The sequence below is a fragment of the Mastigoproctus giganteus genome, chromosome 14, assembly GCF_048544385.1.
Source record: "Mastigoproctus giganteus isolate SK-2022 chromosome 14, ASM4854438v1, whole genome shotgun sequence".
NCBI lineage: Eukaryota > Metazoa > Arthropoda > Arachnida > Uropygi > Thelyphonidae > Mastigoproctus > Mastigoproctus giganteus.
The window spans coordinates 108,355,499-108,377,682 of NC_143588.1; the positions used below are offsets into that span (position 1 = coordinate 108,355,499).

The 22,184-nt window shown below is 37.0% G+C and overlaps 1 protein-coding gene and 1 long non-coding RNA gene across 2 annotated transcripts in view; both read right to left on the bottom strand.

Moving 5' to 3' along the window:
* Window positions 1–10,353: 10,353 nt before the first annotated feature.
* LOC150075524 (uncharacterized) lies at window positions 10,354–12,069 on the bottom strand. Its single transcript, XM_090388731.1, has one exon. It carries the CDS (start codon window positions 11,766–11,768, stop codon window positions 10,902–10,904), a length of 867 nt encoding a protein of 288 aa, XP_090244857.1. The 5' UTR covers window positions 11,769–12,069; the 3' UTR covers window positions 10,354–10,901.
* A 338-nt stretch (window positions 12,070–12,407) lies between these two features.
* The window catches only part of LOC150075525 (uncharacterized), a 30,953-nt gene continuing 21,176 nt past the window's right edge, over window positions 12,408–22,184 (bottom strand). Inside the window, exons 3-4 of the long non-coding RNA XR_016547898.1 lie at window positions 20,370–20,441; window positions 12,408–12,540 (exon numbers count right to left, since the gene is read on the bottom strand). This is a non-coding gene — a long non-coding RNA (uncharacterized LOC150075525). The remainder of the gene's footprint in view (window positions 12,541–20,369; window positions 20,442–22,184) is intronic.

The following is a 22,184-nucleotide window of genomic DNA, read 5'->3' on the forward strand; positions in this document are numbered from 1 at the left end:
AGAACTTCCGTTTAGGAGGGACTCGGGAGCAATTTTCGACTTTACAAGTTATTTACCTCTGTGCTTCCATCTATACAGCAGTCCCAGGGTGAGGCCGTTGCTCATAACGTACAAGCTGATGGAGAACTAGAGCAGTCAAGAAACACTGAAATTTTAGATTGTGTTCTAGCACTTAAAAATAATCTATTAGATACGCTTAAATCTGGTACTAAGGTGACTCCAACAACGGTAATAGAAGTGAGTAAAACATTGACTACCATGGACAGAATATCACTTGATCTCATGATGGAAAATGAAAAATTGAAAGCAAAATTAGAAGTTCCAGCCGTATATGTCTTCAAATGCAGCTACCTATGCAAGCTTGGCTTCTTAAAACGTGGGCATAAATTTAGATCAGGGTAACGTTTCTTCGGGAACCCAAACAAAATATACAGTATTGCGATTTACATGCTAATGATGACTGTGATCTTAAAACGAGTGAGGAGATCCAACAGGCAGTATCTAAAAATTTTAAACATAATTGAGGCAGTTAAAAATTAAATCCCTACTGAAAGAAGATTTAAGATTAAATCGAAAAACAAGAATAATTGACGCTGGGTTTTCTAGATTCCTGCCAATATTAGAAAAATTTTATTAAGCTGTGACAGTCGCCTGTACTTTGGATTTTCAGTGTTAAGTCTTAAGGATTTTATTATAGCCTCGCACTGTTTCAAATGCTTAGGTTACGAGCACTCTGTCTGGAACTGTCATCAACTAGAGACAGCAAGGTATCAAATTGAAAAATGTCAAAATAAAGAATTGCCAATTATTTGCCCCAGTTGTAAGATTAGGAAGAAAATGTCAGATCACTCATACCATAACTTAAAATGTCCGGAGTATTTACGTGCCCAAGGTCAAACAAAAGCTCGAACTATTATGCATAGAACAAACAAATAATAATAATAATTTAGAGGAACGGTTAAAATAATTCAACTAAATTGTCAAAGATCGGCTTCGGTCTTACACGATCTTTCTAAAATTATAGTAGAGCAAAATATTGGCATTCTTAGTCTACAAGGATTATATGCTTACAAAGGTTTACCCAACGATTGTAAAATTGTACAGTCTAACACTCAAACCATGCAGATTCGAAGTAATGCTGTGGCTAGGGTTTGGGCGACCCTGGTCATAGCGGATCCAAACATCCCTGTTACCAGGATTAATTAAGGCTTGTGCAGGGAGCACTCTGTGTGTGCATTTTTGGAGAGTATCTTTGGGGAAATTTATTGCATCTCACTTTATATGCAGTGTAGCCAACCTGGTCAATCCATAGAACAATTCTTGAACTATTTAGAAACGGCCTTAAACAAATTAGCCGGGAAGAAAGTGCGGATGCAAATGCATCGTCAACATTATGGAACAGTCCCGTTTCGGACTGTAAAGGCGAGCAATTAGAGGAAATTATTCAATCAAAGAACTATTTGGAATTCTCCAGGACACCCACCAACATTTTTCACTGCTTCCGGACAATCCTTTATTGATGTCACATTGTCTAAAAGAACATTTGGTCCCTGTGTCAGGGACTGGAGGATACCTCCTGGACAGGCAGTGACCACAATGTTATTACATTCAACATTTTATTGTCTTCGGACCCAAGAAATCTTAATTTTGATTTTCCTCGTTACAAAACACAAAGTGCAGATTGAGAACTCTGATTCCAACTTAAGAGAAATATTTACTGTTGAAAATATTGAACGTTTTGGGAGAACTGGATTTAAACCTGCAGTTGGGAGAGGTAATGAAACTCGTTACTGAGGTTTGTGATGGAACTCTCCAAAAGAAAAAGTGATGAAGGAATTCGGTCCTATTGTGGGCTCAGATCTTTCTGCTTTGCGAAGCAACCTAATGAATGCCATGCAAGATTACCAACCCGCAAAACGTAATAACAGATCAAATGTGAAGATTGAGCACTTGTAGGAAATTTATAAGAAGACCAGAAGAACATATTTAAACGTTATTTATAAAGAAAAGGGTTTAGCATGGGAACGACTGGTTAAACAACTCTTGATGAAGATATAAATTATGTAATTAGAATATAAATTATGTACCAACAGTTTCTTGATTCCACCAGCTACAAGGCGGTGATATAAAATGTCATGCTAGGGTCACCAGGAATATGCATTCCTCTGCCCAAGTGTATATGTTCGTAAATTGGGGGTGTTATCTGGTCAAATTGACCACAGGGGCTCACATCTGGTGAGTATGAGCTTGGCACACCTAGGGCCTGAGCTGGATACCGTCATTCTTCTCTTTCTTGGTGATTCCTTTCTACTTCTCTCTCTCAGGGTAACTTGGAAATTTTTTTTGGCTGGTGCAGCTTAAGCCTCAGGTTTCCCTGCACCATATGACTAATAATAATTTGATTGCTGGACAAAAAACCAGTTACCAAGGGGAGGAAGCTTTGCCATTTACACTATATTGTGCAAACTAACTCAGCCACAATGGAAAAAAAAAAAGCTCATGAAACTTCCTAGCATTATTAATGGGATTCGAACCCATGCCTTTCCCACTCGGTGCAGGAAGGATGCTGACGCTGCCACCTGTGCAGACTTTACAAGGTGATGAGAAATTTTTGATTTACTGGCTTTTAGCCAAATTCAGATATATATATATATATATATTTTACTTTACACTATTGTGTAAAGTAAAAGTGGGTTGGACTATGGTGACTACCATACACACAGCACAAAGGAGGCAGCTAAACAATATTTGCTAGCTTTCCACATTCAGATATTTGCTTTGACTGATGGGCAACCCACTAAAATAATTATAAGCGAGGAACTCACCCCAAATCTCAGATTTACTGCACAGTAAATATTTCTAAAAATCTCTACAAGCAGTGCTGTCCCCTTCCAACTCCATAGGCATTTCATGGGTAACCTCCAACTTTTTAACACTTGAGGGAAAAAATAAATAACTGCAACATGACCTCCAAGCGGCCGTGAAAACCACCCGGTGGAAGTGGTCCGGATCCTAAGGGATCCATTTTTGGTGAATCTGTTGCTTGCCCACTTCCACCAAAACCAACCCAATAATTTGCAAGATTATATGGATATATTCTGCCATATGACCACTCATTTAACAGTATTCTGGATGAGTTATTGGTAATGTCTTAGTTGACGGTGGTGGTGATACCCAGAATTTGTTTCATGGTTTTGTTTTGTACAATGTAGTAGACTACTGAGGCAATGTACACATCCAATGGGAGTTGTTCTGCAAGTACTTGCAAGAATTAGTATTATATTTGTCAAATGCAAGGCAAGTGTAGATGTGGATCCAGTGGTGTAACCAATGCAGTGCATTGGGACCCACTCAGAGGCAGACTGGCCATAGGACATTAGGGAAACCTCAGTGGGCTGGAGGCCAGTGTGACTTTCAACATTATACTTTGACCACCAATGCATTGTTTTCCTGGTCAGAATTTTTGACCCAGTCTGCCTCCAGACCCACGGCCTTCCTGCCTGTAACAAAAAAAAATTTAATTGAGTAAAAATTAAATTTTAGTTATGTTTATGATAAAATTTACTGTCTACAAACAATATTTTCCACACGAAGCATGTTTATTGTTAACTAGCTGCACAGAACAAATGAAACTGTAGGAATACAGATGAAATGGTATTATCATTTCTGCTGCTTCCAGGGCAATTTTTAACAATTTATGACTGCAGGGTCCAAAATCAAATAGGAGCCCATTTATTACTATTGCATCTATTTTTCAGGGAGGCCTACACTAAACTTTGCATGGGGGACCACTTTTTCTAGTTATGTTACTGTGTGGATTGGCAGGAACTGATAATTGCAGAGCAAGAACAGCCACTGGATCTGTTGAAGCTTCTGAGAAGGTAACTTTATTAGCCTGGAAAACCACAAAGGTGCTCCATAGGATACGCTTGATTGAAGGACCATCATGTACATGAGTTTGAGAGCTCCTCCATTCATATCCCAATAAGTCCAGGTCGCCCTTGCCAGCAAGGCTGTATACCTCTTGATTTTCTCCTTGATGTGATCTAGGTGTGGGACAAAGATCCATTTGAAATTAATAATTCCTAGGTATATATCAAGATTTTCAGATTTCTCCTTAAATAGGCCTCTGAGGTTGGGTATGTTCATATTACGTTCTTAGCGTTTTTTCACCAACCTTTCATGGAGTAAAATAAAATTAAAATTAAAATAAAATAAAATAAAACAAAGCAAATCTTGATAACTATATTTACAATAACCTGTATTTACAAAACAAATATACGGATTACAATATTAAAAATATATTAAAACACAAGATTAAAATGCATTAAAATATACTAAGTTAAAAGCGATAAAATCCCGTAGCTTTCAAAGGCTCCAGCCTTCTTCTTCAGCAGTACTCTCTATTATTCAGTACACCTTTAAATATCAGCAGGGTAATGGTAGGCATCACATGTTTCCATTCTCACGTGTTCCGCTCTCTTGCATTGTGGAACCGGAAGTGGCTCGAACGGAAGTCGTACGGAACCGCTCATCCTTTTTTAGGATAATAGTCTCTAAAAGGGGGGGGGTGAATCCGTACACCCCTATCCCTATTAATGTTGGTTGTAGAGCTGATCCGCAAACTCTCGAGCCACTTACGGTCCCAGAACCTATGCGCCCGATCGGTAATAGTGGCATCGTCTGGGGAGATCTGGTGTTGCTTCTCCCAAAAATGTTCGGCCACGGCGGACTTGTCATATTCCGCATTTCTTATTGCTTTTTTGTGTTCCCCCAGACGATCTTTGAGACGACGTTTTGTCTCCCCTACATAACATTCCCCACAATCCGGGCATCTAATATTATATACGACCCCACTAGCATCCTCTTTTTGAATGGGGTCCTTAACTTGAGACACAACTGTGCGCAGCTTACGTCCCGGAAGCTGCACACAGCGTGTCTGATATTTTCTTAATACTCTAGTTATATAATCCGTCAAGCCCGGATAATAGGGAATGTATGCAGTAGATACTGGTATAAAAGATTCATCTCTCCTCTGATTTTCATTAATAAATTTATCTATAATCCTCTGGGGGTAACCACATTTAGTAAGATCCGCCGTGACACGTTCATACTCTGCTTTCCTATCATCGGAGTTACTGCAATGTGATTTCGCTCTATTAATTAGCGTTCTTATCACACTGTTCCTATGATGGCTGGTCAGGGCTGAATTATAATGCGTATATTGCCCTTTACACATCGTTTTTCTAAAGACTTTTGTCTTTAACTGCTGGTCTTCCCTACAGACCAACACATCCAGGAACGGCAGAACTCCTCCATCTTCAACTTCCGATGTAAATTGTATGAATTGGGAGAAGCCATTTAAGATATTCAACACATGATCTTCACTCCCCTTCCGAACAAATGTAAACGTATCATCCACATACCTTTTCCAGGGGCGCATAGGGAGAACACTAGCATTAAATATTCTGGTCTTTTTTTTTTTTTTGATAACATTATATATAAGCAGGTTAATGGTACAGCTATGGGCTCCCCCATTAGCGCAATTATAGCAAATCTAGCTATGGAGGAGCTCGAGACCAGAATATTTAATGCTAGTGTTCTCCCTATGCGCCCCTGGAAAAGGTATGTGGATGATACGTTTACATTTGTTCGGAAGGGGAGTGAAGATCATGTGTTGAATATCTTAAATGGCTTCTCCCAATTCATACAATTTACATCGGAAGTTGAAGATGGAGGAGTTCTGCCGTTCCTGGATGTGTTGGTCTGTAGGGAAGACCAGCAGTTAAAGACAAAAGTCTTTAGAAAAACGATGTGTAAAGGGCAATATACGCATTATAATTCAGCCCTGACCAGCCATCATAGGAACAGTGTGATAAGAACGCTAATTAATAGAGCGAAATCACATTGCAGTAACTCCGATGATAGGAAAGCAGAGTATGAACGTGTCACGGCGGATCTTACTAAATGTGGTTACCCCCAGAGGATTATAGATAAATTTATTAATGAAAATCAGAGGAGAGATGAATCTTTTATACCAGTATCTACTGCATACATTCCCTATTATCCGGGCTTGACGGATTATATAACTAGAGTATTAAGAAAATATCAGACACGCTGTGTGCAGCTTCCGGGACGTAAGCTGCGCACAGTTGTGTCTCAAGTTAAGGACCCCATTCAAAAAGAGGATGCTAGTGGGGTCGTATATAATATTAGATGCCCGGATTGTGGGGAATGTTATGTAGGGGAGACAAAACGTCGTCTCAAAGATCGTCTGGGGGAACACAAAAAAGCAATAAGAAATGCGGAATATGACAAGTCCGCCGTGGCCGAACATTTTTGGGAGAAGCAACACCAGATCTCCCCAAACGATGCCACTATTACCGATCGGGCGCATAGGTTCTGGGACCGTAAGTGGCTCGAGAGTTTGCGGATCAGCTCTACAACCAACATTAATAGGGATAGGGGTGTACGGATTCACCCCCCCTTTTAGAGACTATTATCCTAAAAAAGGATGAGCGGTTCCGTACGACTTCCGTTCGAGCCACTTCCGGTTCCACAATGCAAGAGAGCGGAACACGTGAGAATGGAAACATGTGATGCCTACCATTACCCTGCTGATATTTAAAGGTGTACTGAATAATAGAGAGTACTGCTGAAGAAGAAGGCTGGAGCCTTTGAAAGCTACGGGATTTTATCGCTTTTAACTTAGTATATTTAATGCATTTTAATCTTGTGTTTTAATATATTTTTAATATTGTAATCCGTATATTTGTTTTGTAAATACAGGTTATTGTAAATATAGTTATCAAGATTTGCTTTGTTTTATTTTATTTTATTTTAAATTTTATTTTACTCCATGAAAGGTTGGTGAAAAAACGCTAAGAACGTAATATATTTTCAGATTTACAAGGATTGGTCAAGAAGTTTAACCACTGGTGGTTGTCTGAAGTTCAGCAAACCCTTGAGAAGTATAATTTTTATTTTTGTGGAGGAAATTAAGAGCTTATACACAAAAAGGACATAATTCGTGGGATACCTGGTTCCTGGGCAATGTGGCGCTGTCACCCTTCTCGTTAGTGGACACCCACTTGGGAGGTACATAGGTACACAGCATTCATCTAGACAGCAATTTGATGTCAATATACATGTGAATTAACCGACTTTGAAAAAGGGATGACAGTCGATGCCTGATGTATAAGCCACTTTATCATGGAGGTGGTACAGAAATTGCACCAATCGTGTTCGATGGTATTAAGTGTTGAAAATACACATTTCCAGAATAACATCTCGTGAACTGCAGTGGTGTGGGCAGAGAAAAGTGGTGGATGAATGTTGCCGTCGAAGTCTGTTTCGCATTGTTTCAGCCGAGAGAGCAAGTGGCACAAATCACTGCCAACTTCAACTAGGGAGGTGACAGAAACATCTTCACCAAGACCACCACGCAAATTAGATGCAATAGGTTATGAGAGCCACCGACCCCCCAAAGTCGTATTGCTTACACCACGACACAGGACTCTTACGGCTCCACTGGGCAAAAGAACATCGGAACTGGACCTTGGATAGGTCTCCTGGTCCGAGTCCTGTTTCCAATATTTCGAGCGGACGGGAAGTCTGGTGGAAACTGCACAAAGCTATGCACCTGTCATGTCAGTGAGGTGGACAATGTTTTTTGTTTTCAACTGGCACGTGTTGGGGCATTAGCATTAGTAGGGGCATGATACAAGAAAGCTAGCTTATGCAGCATCAGCCAAAACAAAAACCCCGCTGCCATTTCACCCCTCCATTCGTTCCAAATACCTGTCCAACTCAGCCTTTATCATTCCAAATACCTGTCCAGCTTAGCCTAAATTTATTTAGGCTATCAACTTCTATAACAAAATATGGAAGTCTGTTCCACCAATCAACTCCCGCTGGCTAAAGGCAAACTTCCACACATCTATCCTACAACTGTCTTTCCTCAATTTGAATTTATGCCTTCATGTGATTAGCAAGAGGAAGAATCCTATCAGCATTGAGCAGGGTCAAACCATTTAAGGCTTTAATACACCTCAATCAGATCACCACGCAGGTGATCTGATTGAGGTGTATCAGACACTGTAATTTTCAAACTTAAGCCTTACATAATTTGAACTGAGGATGGTTATAGGACAGATGTTGAAATTACTTCTACTGCCAAGTAGTTGATTGTTGGACCAAACTTCCATTGTGGAAGTGGGTAGTTTGACTAAATTTAAGGACACAGACAAACTATTAGAGGGGATGGAGAGTTGATGTGTAAAGTTTTTTTTTTATCTGATGCTGTTGCTTTCTTTACATCACTTGCCACTACTAACACTAATATACCATCATATCTAAAATGTGTTCAATTGGCAAGCGATCCAGTGAATGTGCAAATCAAGAAAACAAGTCCACATTATGAAAGTGCTCTAGGAATATGAGAAGATGGCAACGTCCTGCTAGAAAAGTGGTTGGGACAAAGTGTGGAAACACTGGTCTTAGAATGGTTAAAACATGTCTTGCTATCAACATGCTCTCAATGTCCAGAGATGATTATCTGTTTTAATTGATGGTTCTCCATAATATGATTCTGAGTGTTGGCCTGGTATACTACTTTTTGATTGTAGGCTTGTCAATGACCTACACCAGGGAGACACTAATTACTGCAAAACAAGTTAAGGATACGATTAGGGTTATTCTTGGCAAGTTTCCATATCACTATCTAATACCATGACACCCCAAAAATAAAAAAAATAAAATAAAATCAGAAATAAGAAAAAGACAAGTGGCACTCAACCCTCAGTATATGAAGCACACAATCCCCCCCCCCCACTCAAAGAGCCCTACAATCCAACCATCAAAGTATTATCAACTGCATCGTTTCACAATGACCACTGCCAACTGGGTTTGAAGCAACAGCACATTCTGTTGTGGTTGCAGCTCTTGTTCATTTTATCACATATTTCTCACATGTAACCAGAGATACAATTGCATGTTTTGGCCAGTGAATGAACATTATTGTGTACTGGCCATATCTCAGTTACAAAGCGAATACACAAATTCGTATTCACAAAAATTCGTTCATTCTGTAGTGAATACTTCACGGAATGAGCGAATTATTAGCATAATTTATAGATTTAAATTTTTTGAATGCTTGCGCTGAGGATGCAGCACATTTCCTATACCAATAAATTTATTTCCAGGAAAAATTAAAGCATCCTGTCATTATAGGCATTTCATTAAAGAAGTGTTTATTGAAACCAACAGCAGAAAGAGCAGCAATGGCTAACCCTTTCCAAATGGGTGTCAAAAATATGACAATTTTTGCTTGCCATTAAGTTAAAAAAAAATATGCTAGAGGCACTGTTTTAAGATCAATAGTAATCAGAGTTCAATAGTAAAGAGAGAGGCCAGAATCTAACAGAATATAATCTTTATTGATATTATAGAAAAGCAACAATACTTGAAAATTTATAAGAACTTTGGTGTTCCAATATTTTATAGTTATATATTATTGTTTTCACTGCTAGATACAGCTACAAGTCCATAAAACATGTTTGTCATAAAATAATAAATACAGGATGATTCACAAGTATGTGTTACCACAGTAATAACAAAAAATATAAATAAGAAACAACATAAACTTTTTTTTTTTTCTGGGAGATAAGTACACTTCATCAATGAGGCCACTTTCCAATATTCCTCTAACCTAAGTCTGTCAGCTATTTTTTTTTCCCAACTCAACGTAAAACAAAAATTAAAAAAATCGCACAAAAGTAGCATACTAATGAATTACTCTATTTTTTAAAATAATATAAAGTATTTATGGCTGTTACATGTGCAAATATAATTTCTGGTAAGTGCCATTGGTTCACCACCATTTACTTAGACATTCAAATGTAACCTTCAAATAACATGCATAATAATGCCAAACAATAATTAGCCAATCTTTCTCTCTCAGTTGAGCAGGGGTGGAGAGGACTGGAATAGACTAAGGACGGTAAAAAAAGTCACAACTATGTTTTACTACAGTAAAACGCAGTATCTTCACTTCAGAATGTCAACCCCAAAATAACTTATTCATGTAGTGGAGTTGAATGAAAAAAAGCAGATTAAGAAAGGGATTTGGGAGTAAGAATATGGGTGGACATTAAGTTCTCTGAGTGACAAGCCCGTGTTGTCCAATCGATGATTTATCAAACATTTGCTTGTAGAGATAGGGCAGTCATACTCCCCCTGTACATAGAATACTGTGTCCAAGTATGGAGACATACTTGGATAAAAAAAAAAAAAAAAAAAAAAGAAAGAAAGAAAAGAAAAAGACAATGAGTTTCTTTAATGAGTCCAAAGAGAGGCAACTCCTTAATTAAGATCTGAAAAAGGGGGTGCCCACATGAGGAAAGACTTAATATGTGGGCTACTTGGCTATCAGGAAACTTAAGGAGAGAGCATGATTGAACTCTGGGGAATGGGGTAGATTAAAATGAAGGTGAAATTTTCCCTATGGTTGAAGAACTAGGGCCATAAATTTGAGTTAAGGGAAAGAGATTTAAAATGGATTGTAGGAGTTTTTCTTTTAGCTAGTAATTTGCTAATTACTGGAATAAGTTAACTCTGTGGGTAGTTGAGGTTGACAGCTTGGAGAAATTCAAAGTTCAACTAGATGAGAATGGAAACATAAGTAGTTTATTTTTTCATTGATTGTTATTATCTATTAGATTTCTATTATAATTATATTTTTATTTTTTTTGGATGGCACAAAAAAAGAGGCTGTAACTTCAATGCACTGCATTAAACTATTTCCATCAATTCAGTAATGCAGATACGGTTTTTGCTATATATTTATCCTCAAAAGGTTTCACCATAAGAATAAGTTAATAATGTAATGCATTGTCATATATTCACAAGGATTTCTCCCGAGTGTGAAATGATAAATGCGCCTTCAGATTATATGATTGTGAAAACGCCTTGCCACACACTTCGCAAATGAAAGGCGTCTCCTCAGTGTGAACAGACAGGTGTCTTTTCAGAGAACGCGATCGTGAAAATGCCTTTCTACACACCTCACAAGTGAAAGGTTTCTCCTTAGTGTGAACCAACATGTGACTTTTCAGAGAACCAGATTGTGAAAATGCCTTATCACACATTTCACATGGGAAGGGTTTATCTTGAGTGTGAACCAATAAATGTCTTTTCAGATTACCTGACAGAGAAAATACCTTACCACATATATCACAACCAAAGGGCTTCTCCTGAGTGTGAACCAATAAATGTCCTTTAAGTTGACCTAACAGAGAAAATACCTTACCACATATATCACATATAAAGGGCTTCTCCTTCTCCTGAGTGTGAACCAATAATAAATGTCTTTTAAGAATACCTGACTGTGTAAATGCCTTGCCACATACTGCACAAGGGTAAGGCTTCTCCTTAGTGTGAACCAAAAAGTGTCTTTTCAATTGACTTAATACTGAAAATGCTTTGTCACACATTTCACAAGTGAAGGATTTTTCCTTTTCCCCCTTAGTGTGAACCAATAGGTGTCTTTTCATATAACCCGGTGAAAATACCTTGCCACACATTTTACATGGGAAGGGTTTCTCCTCAGTATGAACCAATAAATGTCTGTTCAGATTACCTATCCGAGAAAATACCTTACCACATATATCACAACCAAAGGGCTTCTCCTGAGAATGGACCAATAAATGCCCTTTAAGTTTACCTGACAGAGAAAATACCTTACCACATATATCACAACTAAATGGCATCTCCTGAGTGTGAGTCAACAAATGTATTTTAAGATTACCTGGCTGTGAAAATGCCTTGCCACATATTTTACATGGGAAGGGTTTCTCCTGAGTGTGAACCAATTAATGTTGTTTCAGATGACACAAATAGGACCATGTCTTCCCACATATTTTACAAGGAAACTGTTTCTCCTGGGTATGAACTAATACATATCTTTTCAGATTTCCTGACAATAAAAATGCCTTTTCACATATTTTATAACTGAAGGGTCTCTGCTGAGTGTGAATTAATAAATGTCTTTTTATTTCAGCTGACACTAAAAATCCCTTACCATATATTTCACAAAAGAAAGCTTTTCTCCTGATTATGAACTAATAAGTGTCCTTTTAACTGACTTGAAAATGAAAATATTTATTCATATATTTTACATTTTAAATGTTTCTGTTTACAAATAATTTTCTGTGATGAATTCTCTGAGAATAACTTTCTACAATTTCTTCTTTCATTAATTTATTTACGAAAAATGGTAATCTGCTTACTTGTAATCTGGAACATTAAATTTTCTGTGATTTTACTATTTTATCTGGAAGAATTTATTTTTGCAAAATGTCTTTCTTGCAAGTGCCACTAGCAGACATATTCAGACTTGATTTTTTTTTTTTTTTTTTTTGAGGTAGTTACTCTAATGTATCTGCTTGCAAAAATGGACATTCTTGAGTAATCTATGTTCAGTATCTATTCTTCCCTTTTCCTTAACTGTTGATTTGCTTAAGCACATTCTGATTGTTGCATCTGAAAAAAAAAATTAAAAAAAAAAAAAAAAAATATATATATAAAGTTTGCATATACAGCTTAGAAGAAATAATGATAGTTATGAAAATACTGAGTTTAATAAACGATCACTGTAGGGATGTATCTGATATTCAGTACTCTTTCTAACAAAATACCTTATTTGGAAATTCTTTTGTATGCTTTGAAATTCAATGTTTTCATTTTATATAAGCATTGTGGCATCAGGGCCGGCATTAGGCAGATTCGACCCAATTGGGCCTGCGCTTGGCAGAAAATTTAAAATTAGACAAAAAAAAAAAAAAAAAGAATAGATGGAAAAAAAAAGAGATAAATAAAAAGAGAAGGAGTAAGTTTTTAAGTTCAAGGGCTCCTGTGAAACCCGAAACAATGACTTTTTTTACATGTTTAGAAAATATGATTAGCATTTTATTAATGAGTACAAAGGATGAAGACAAAAATAATGTTTTTATTATTATTTATTTATTTAATTGATAATGTGAACAGTATAATTTGTAAAGGTGTGGAAATTTTGGACATTGTCTAGGTAATTATCTTAAGGCCAGTTTTTACACATCCCTTGAAATATCAAAAGTAATTAATTCTCACACATGTATACCCCACTTTAGGTATGGGACAGACATAAGGTGGGGTACACATGTATGAAAATTAATTACTTTCATCTGGCTCCCACAGTATTGCCAAGCAACCCCTCTCGCCCTGCTGAATGCAGTACGCATCGCTATAAAGTTGTATTGTAATGTTGGTGTGTTTTTATTTGAATAATTGTGCTCCTTATTGTGTAAATAAGGAGCACACCTTTTCCACCCAGCGTGGGGAGGTTGGTGACGATATCCAGAGGCGTAACTAGGTTTTTGGTGCCCTTGGCAAATTCGTGGCTATGCGCCTTTTTTTGATAATTGGTAAAATCATAAAAAATAATAAGTACAGTCTGACCTCGGTTAAACTTCATGGCGAATTTTTCTATTTAGAGATAAATATTTTCTTTTTACCGATTATTTTTTAGAATTCGCTAAATAGAATTTTATTCTTTACCGAATGAAAAAAAAATTTTTTTTTATTTCTTCGTTTTATGGAAACGAAAATTTTCCATATAACGACTGCATTACAAGACTTAACTGGGTACACATCGTTCGCACCCATGGCTTTCAAGCAAGCAATAGTGCTGTTGTTATGCCCGAATTAAAAGATAAAGAGATTACTATCTGCAACTCAGTGGGACCAGTAAAACCTATCCAACTACCTGTCCCACATACTGAGAAGTCAAGCTGGACAACTACTTTCTGTGTATCCATAGTCAGTGGGCAGACCAAGGTGTATTAAACATTCGGAAAATGGGCTCTAGTCAACCTTCTTTTGTAAGCACCCTGTTAGAGATTTAGAAGAGTGTTTTCCTTTATCGTGACAAGCAGTCATCTGTTGTTTCGTGGAAGCGAAACGGCACCGTTTCAAAGCTATTGGCCTATCATCGAGCACAATATGAGATACAGAGGAAATGAAGCCTTCCATGCTATCATAGTTTTTTCTTAAGAGTTATCTATGGTGTATCCACACCGATATTATATAGATATGAAACTCTTACTCTTAACATATTATGTCTTGTTGCATTTAGTTATTTTAAATAATTTCACTTCGTACTTTTGTTGTTAACAAATTAATAAATTTATTCTGAATTTCTGGAGATAGATAACTAGTGTGGTGTTTAATATGCGATTCCCGAACATTTCTCTTACCAACGTCAAATTGGTTGACAAATTTTATCAAATTTAAAAATATGCCACAATTTTTTTCTTCGGTATCAACATTACTAGCATGTCCACGAAATGCCAAATTATTTTCAGCACAGAACAATATACATTTCAATATTATTTTCAATATATGACGCCATTTTGAAATTTCGCTTCTCAGTGCTGCTTGTGCAGTGTCGTCAATTAGTCCATCCTTTTTGAAGACCCTTTTCTAATAATTTCCATTTTGTGAAATTGTTTGTGTTGTAATGAATTCTCATGAAAAAGAACGTTTGGATTTAAATGTTTCCAATCCTTAAATCCATCTGAGCTGCAAAATGGAACATTATTTGTGCCAAGATACAAATAAGAGGCACAGAAAAACAATATATTGCAATAAAATAAACATTTCCTCTTTTTTTTCAAAACCTTCATTTTTGTATTTCCACGAATTATTGAAACATCGGCCATTAGTGACAGGATACATATTTAAGACTATATATTCGGAACCGTTGCACCACAAGAGATCTGTTTTTGTGGGTATTAAAGTTCCATGTGGTCGGATCATTAAAATTCAGACTTACCTGTTCCATGTTAATATTGCTGCCATCATTTTCTTCTGCCAACTGTTGTTGGTTATTGTCTACACTTTCTGATTCTTTTAAAGTAACTTCAACTGTTTCAGCTTTTTCTTGGACTTCCATTTCAGTGGCATCATCATTTGTTTCATCTTCATTCGAATCATGTTCGTTTTCTTTGTCACTTTCAGGTTTGGAGTTGCTTATTGTAAGCCAATTTTGTAAACTAGCGGAATGTTTTTTTTCTAATTTCCTCTTTATGCAGTCTTTCTACGCGGTACTGATGTCCACTTTTTTCTTTGGTGGCATGTCTAAAATTAATTTGGCCTTTACTGTTTTATTTAAATTATAAATCACAATATTCACGATTATTTGTTTATATAGCAATCACAAAAACACTATAACTTAACTTATTTAGTTTGTATACAATGCATGAATTGCAAACTGCTATGCATTCAAGCATGCGCTGATGAAGCGATCGCCTGATTGGTCCCTTCAAAGTTACATTCTGGACAGCAAAGAGATCTATGATGCTATGCAGCATGTACTCAGATGAAGGATGCATGCAGACTTGAATCACCATGTGAAAATTAATTTTCACCCTCCCTGTGCTGCCATCTTGATTCTACATCATCGAGGGGCACCATTTTGGCAGCTATCCTCAGGTGTTGAATTAGCTTGACACTGTACTGATGTAGTCTGTCAGTGGCGCCCTTGGCGCCTGCCCCAATGCCAAGGCGTTCTTATGCCACTAACGATATCACTGTGCTACCCACGCAGACTAGTTGGTGCCACAGAACTTTCGATAGAATTGGAAGTATCTCCAGAATTTCACACAATAAGATTACAAAAAAGAAAGAGTCACTTCAATTACCAGCCTGCTGATGAACCCATAACAAATCCTAAGGAAGCTTGCAAGGTAAACTGCTTTAATAAAATTGTAGACAAGGCTTTGCAGTCTCTAGAGTCATGTTTCTAGCAGTTAATAAAACATACTAATCTTTTTGGTTTCTTGGATAAATTTCTAAGAATTCCAAAGGAGAGTTAAGAAAACATGCTGCAGATTTAGAAATCTGCACTTTCAGATGCTAAAATCATTGAAGGCAACAAATTGGTCAAGTCTGTGAAGGTGGCAGCTATTGATGGCCATATGTTATGGAGGAAATGGAAGCAATGAAACCAATTATTCCAGAATCGTGCTTCGAAAATCCTTTAAATATTTTACAATTTCTTGCAACTAATGACAGAGCCACTGGATTTTCGAATTTATTGATATCAGTAAGAATATTTTTGATGATTCCAGTGACTGTAGTGTCTGGGGAAAGAAGCTTTTCCTGAATAAAGTTCATTAAAACTTCATTAATTAAATAATAAATATTTAAATTATAAATAATTTAACTGAAAGCATATCTAAGATCGACAACACGTCTAAAGAGACTCACTAGCCTTGCTATTGTATCCATTAAAAGAGAAGAAGCAAGGAATTTAAAATTTGTGAAAATCTTCAAAGATTTTACCAATAAATGGGCAAGAAAAATATCCTTGTGATTAGTTTGGTTTATATTATCAACATTTCTGGTCAACTGTTAACAAATTGTAATAATATAAAAATAATGAACAATTATTAATAGTTTTAGTTTTTCATTATTTCAAAATATTGAGGGATTAATATTGAATTTTTCAAGGGGCCCCACTGGCATGCTCCAATTGGGCCCCACATTTGCTAAGGCTGGCACTGCATGGCATATCACATTCAGCATATATTTCACATGTAAACATAGGTAAAATAAGTTGGTTGGAATTGCACTTACCAGGAGGTGAAAAGGATGCAAATAAAAACAGCAAAGACTTCTGTTTATATTAACAGTAGAAGGGTTGAATCATATAGGGTCACTGGATGTCTATGGGTTAACTGTTGATGACCTTGCTTGGGTTGCGGACAAATTAAATATGTATTTTGCATCTACATTCACATGAGGAATTCTTTAAGGAAGGGGATGTCAGATGTTTATCAAACTTTAACAAGCAGCTAAATGACTTTGTGATAACTGAAAGGAAAGATGGGGAGAATTGTTGAAGATCGACATAAAAAAGGCACTCGGGGTGGATGGAATCTATCCAATTACATTAAGGGAGGCAGCAAACTCTTAGCCATAATTATGAGAGCATCCTTGGATTCAGGGTAGGTTGCTATGGACTGGAGATGTGTGAATGTATCCCCAATTCATAAAGGGGAATAAAAAGGTGACATGAGTATTTACAGACCTGTTGGCTTAATGTCGGTACTAGAGGAAATAATGAATCATAGGTTAAAGAAGTAATGCAGCACCATCTGGACAAATATGCAATTTTGCTGCAATCATAGCATAGATTTATTAAGGGGTAGTCCTGTCTAACCAATCTGATAGGTTACTAGGACACAGTGACCAAGGAACTTGTTGAAAAAAATAATTTTGACATTGTATACTTGGATTTCAGGAAGGCCTTTGATACTGTTGCGCATAAAAGACTGCTGTACCAACTGGCACAATATGACATTACGAGAAAGTTACTGCTATGGATAAAAGGATGGTTGAGTGGAAGAAGACAGAGAGCAGTTATCAACAGGCACCGCTCTTTGTGGACTAATGTTATTGATGTAGTTCCCAGGGTTCAGTGCTGCATCCATGGTTGTTTTTAATACTTATCAATGATACTGAAGAAGGTATAACAGGCTTAAGTCTAAGTTTGCAGATGATACAGAGGTTCGCAGGGCAGTTCAGGACAGGACAACTGGGTCGATGGGTTAAGAAATGGCAGTTGGAGTTTAACACTGACAAATGCAAATGTACGGGTGGCAGATTTCTCAGAGTAACTTATCAACTGTGTGGTACCATACTCAGGGTAGTGGAGAATGAAAAAGACCTAGGGGTAATCATGCAATCAGACATGAAATTCTGTGAGCAGTGTACACATGCTGCCAGGACAGCTCATGGTGTTTTGTCAATGATATATGGAACCTTTGCTAGAAAGGATAAGGAGGTGATTATCCCTTTGTATAAGGCCATGGTTAGGCAGCATCTTGAATACTATATACTGGTCTGGAGGCCTCACTTTAGGAAGAGTATCCATCTGCTGCAGCAGATGCAGAGAAAGGCAACTAGATTGAAGGGAACAAAAGCATGCTCTTACCTAGAAAGGGCTTCAGTTCTGCAAACTAGCATACTGAGATTATTCACCTACGGGGAGATATGATTGAGATGTTTAAAGTTTAATGGATTAAGTAAGCTGAATGTTAATGGTGTTCTTCCACTTGCTGAGACTAGATGTACGGAATGTTTGCCTTCAGCCAGAACATGGTTGACTGTTGGAACAAAGTGTCCGTCTGTTGTTGTGGAAGTGGATGGGTTGAATAAATTCAAGGGAGAACTAGACAAATTCTTGGAGGGTACGGATGGGTGTAGGTTTTTTTTTTTTTTTTGGCTGATGCTATATAAGTTTGTTGTTTGTTTGTTATTTGGTTTTTAGGAGCATTAGCAACTAAGGCCATATTGCTCCGGGGATGTGCGGTGATCATTCCCTGACCTTTCCGCATCCTCCGTATTTGGTGGGCACGGGCTCAAACCCCGGTCTAATGAAGAAGCGTGTGCTACGCACTGCTGCTCATGCCCACCTCGCTACGGAGGCGCCAATATAAGTTTGCTTTCTTGGATCATTTGCCATTATTACTTCTAATAATTATCAATTGTAATACAGAAATAATTCAGTGACAGTTCAACCAGAATAAAGAAAACTTTCAGGAACAATGATGTAGTCTCTTAAAGTTGTATACTGTACATTTAATATGAGCTTTATGATTTAATTCTGTTAAATACATATTACAGTTTATAAATACTTGTATAATTATCATAAACATTATTACAACAAAATATTCACTATTTATGAAGCCTTTAGAATACATATATCATGTAAAAAAAAGTTAGAGATTTTGGTCTTTGTCATAATTACAAATGGCCATCTAATTAATGAACTTTTTCCCAACTCCTGTTGTCCTCAGTATCCTCATGGAATGAACCCTGGTAACTCTCAGTTATGTAAAATAGTATATTTTTCTAATTGGCTGGGGGGAAACATGTACATGTTTCCCCCAGCCAAATGAAAAAATTACCATACCATTACTAATTACACCAATAATACCAAAAATCACTAAAAAAAAAAAAAAAGAGGATGTGATAAACATCTTTTTTGACAATCTAAGATGTCTTCATGTTGAAAATGCTTTTTAGGAATATATCTGTCATCATAACCTTCAAAGAAGTTTGCTCTTTTTTTGGGTTGCATAGTGATGGGCATAATAAAATGATTAATAATTATTTATTTATTTCAATAATCGAAACATGCAAATTAGTTGATTATGAAATTTACGATATACAAAAGACACCTATAGAACGGAACTATTGCCTGAATGGTAGTGACACAACCTTAGTTTTTATAAAAGTGGATTGAATCCCTGCAGTGATTTTATTTTTCTTTCTTCTTGTCAATTTTGTATCACCTAACTTGCACATAATTGATTATGACTACTGCTTATACCCATCATTTTTTTCAAATAACAGCACTCATATCTTTTCATGCTTCACAAAGGTATGAAGCCAAATGTGAATTGATGAAAGTTTTTTTACATTTTCTATTCTTGAAAATGCTTTTCCACATTAACAAATGAAAGGCTTCTCCTGTGTGTGAACCAATACATGTCGTTTCAGCTTACCTAATTCTGAAAATGGACTGTCACACATTTCCAAGCAAACTGTTTCCCCTGAGTGTGAACTAATAAATGCACACTTAGGTGCCCTGATTTCGAAAATGCCTTACCTCATATTTCACATATGAAGGATTTCACCCGACTGTGAACTAAAAAATGTTGTTTTAGAACTCTGATGTTGAAAATGTCTTTTCACATATTGTACAGTTGAAGGGTCTCTCCTGGGTATGAATCGATAAATGTTTTTTCAGACTACCCAATTCTGAAAGTGTCTTACCACATATTTCACAAATATAGGGCTTCTCCTGAGTTTGAACCAATAAATGTCTTTTTAGATCACCCAATTCTGTAAACATCTTGTCGCATATTTCACACCTGAAAGGTTTTCCTGCATGTGAATCAATTTATGTTTCTTCAATACATGTGCAAAAATGCCTTGCCACTTATTTCGCAACTCAAAGATTTTTCCTGAGTGTGAACTAAGATGTGTCTTTTGAGCTGACTTGAATATACAAACATCTTTCCACATGTTTCACGTTTCATTTCTTTCTGGTGATAAATTTTTACTGTTTGAATACTATTCTTTGAGATCGACGGTTTCCTACAGTAACATGTAACATGGAATTTTCTTCTATGGTAAAGAATTTCTACTTGCAAAGCATCTTTCTTCTTAGTTTTGTTAGGAAACATTTTAAGATCTTTGATGGAAAATTACTAAATATCCTAATTGATATGGTTACTTACTACACTGATATGGTTACTTACTACACTGATATTGTTTTGTTCATTCACTTCTCTTTTCCTTAGGTAACTTGCTCAAATTGTCTTTTCTTGAATCTGAAAGAAACAAGAAGGGGATATTGTACACGGAAGTCATGACACAGTTAAAAAATTATGACAGTTATGCAAAGTTTAGTATAAAATTAGCCAGAGAGTAATCAGTTGTTGGCAAAAACTTCCATCACTATTGTGGAAATAGGTAATTTGAATAACTTTAAGGAAAAATTAGCGAATTTATTTAAAGGGATAGAGATATGTGGCAGGTAGTTTTATTATTATTTTTTTTTGTTGGCATGTATAAGTACTAATACTGTATAAGTTTGTTTCCTTGAGGCATTTACTACTATTACTATTAACTGTACAGGACCAGTGTATTTCTGCCAGGGCAAAGATTGATGATGTTGTAGAGTGGATATCATCTTTAAAGGGCACAAAAGGTGATATTGTTGTACACGTTGGCACTAATGATATTAAGAGTAGGAGACCTGCGGAATTACTTAACAAGTACAGGTCACTGTTGAAAAAAAGCTGTGAATTAGGGTTGAATTTTAAAGTGTCTGCAATTCTGCCCAGACGCGATAGGAGGGAGTATATGACGAGAGCCTTGTCGATCAATCCGGCCCTGGAAAGACTGTGCAAGGCTCAAGGGATAGAATGTTTTTCAGCCTGGTCTGTACTTGTTAACAGGAGAGACTGTTTCTACAGGGATGGGATACACTTAAATAGAAAAGGTGCAAGAATATTTGCTGATGCTATCGAGGCAGTGTTAGGTGGGTCAGAAAACTGCTAGCTTGGGGGGGATACAAGGACTAATAGATTAACGGTAGCCACTGGCAGATGTGAAAGTGATTCTTGCACTGCTTCTATTGGAATGAGCAGCAGCCTGGAAAACAAGATGCAGGATATTTCAGAGACTGCTGGGAGTCATTGCGTTACAAGTAAACACATGGGTTGTGTTAGGGTAGCTAAGAATAGAAACAGGTGCAGGTATACTTGCGTGTACACCAAAGCTAGGAGTTTAGTAAATAAATTTGATGAATTTGAGGTATTGCTCAAAACATCAAAGGCAGATATTGTTGGGATTTCAGAGACGTGGTGTCACACAGATATAAGGAATGCAGAACTGGAATTTGGGGAGTAAAATGTCTACAGAAAGGATAGACAGGATAGGAAGGGAGGAGGGGTTATGCTATTAGTTAAGAAACACATAAAATCCAAGGAAGTGAAGCCAGTCAACATCGTTGGACAGTGCAGTGTCGAATCAGTTTGGTGTGACATAAGCATTGGGAGATCAAAATTGAGAGTAAGAGTGTGCTATAGGCCTAATGACTCTGATGAGTATAATAAGAAACTGTACAGGGAAACAGAGTGGGCCAGTAAATCAGAGAGTCTTATAATGGGGGATTTTAATTTCCCAGATATTGACAGGAATTTGTGGGTTGGTCACTCACACACTAGCAACGCTTTTGTGGATTTATTGGATGATTGTTTTCAACATCACCATGTTCGGGAGACAACTAGAGGGAGTAATACTCTTGATCTGATTATCAGTTTGTTTGTTTGTTATTTGGTTTTTAGGAGCATTAGCAACTAAGGCCATATTGCTCCAGGAATATGCGGTGGTCATTCCCTTGACCTTTCCGCATCCTCCGTATTTGGTGGTGACGGGCTCGAACCCCGGTCTAATCAAGAAGCGTGTGCTACGCACTGCTGCTCCTTCCCACCTGGCTACGGAGGCGCTCTGATTATCAGTAGTTAATTCTTCATGCATTAAGAATCTGCAAATTAAGAATCTTCATG

Excerpts from the sequence above, each read along its gene's own strand:
- LOC150075524 (XM_090388731.1), bottom strand. The coding sequence starts at position 11,768 with ATGCCATTTAGTTGTGATATATGTGGTAAGGTATTTTCTCTGTCAGGT.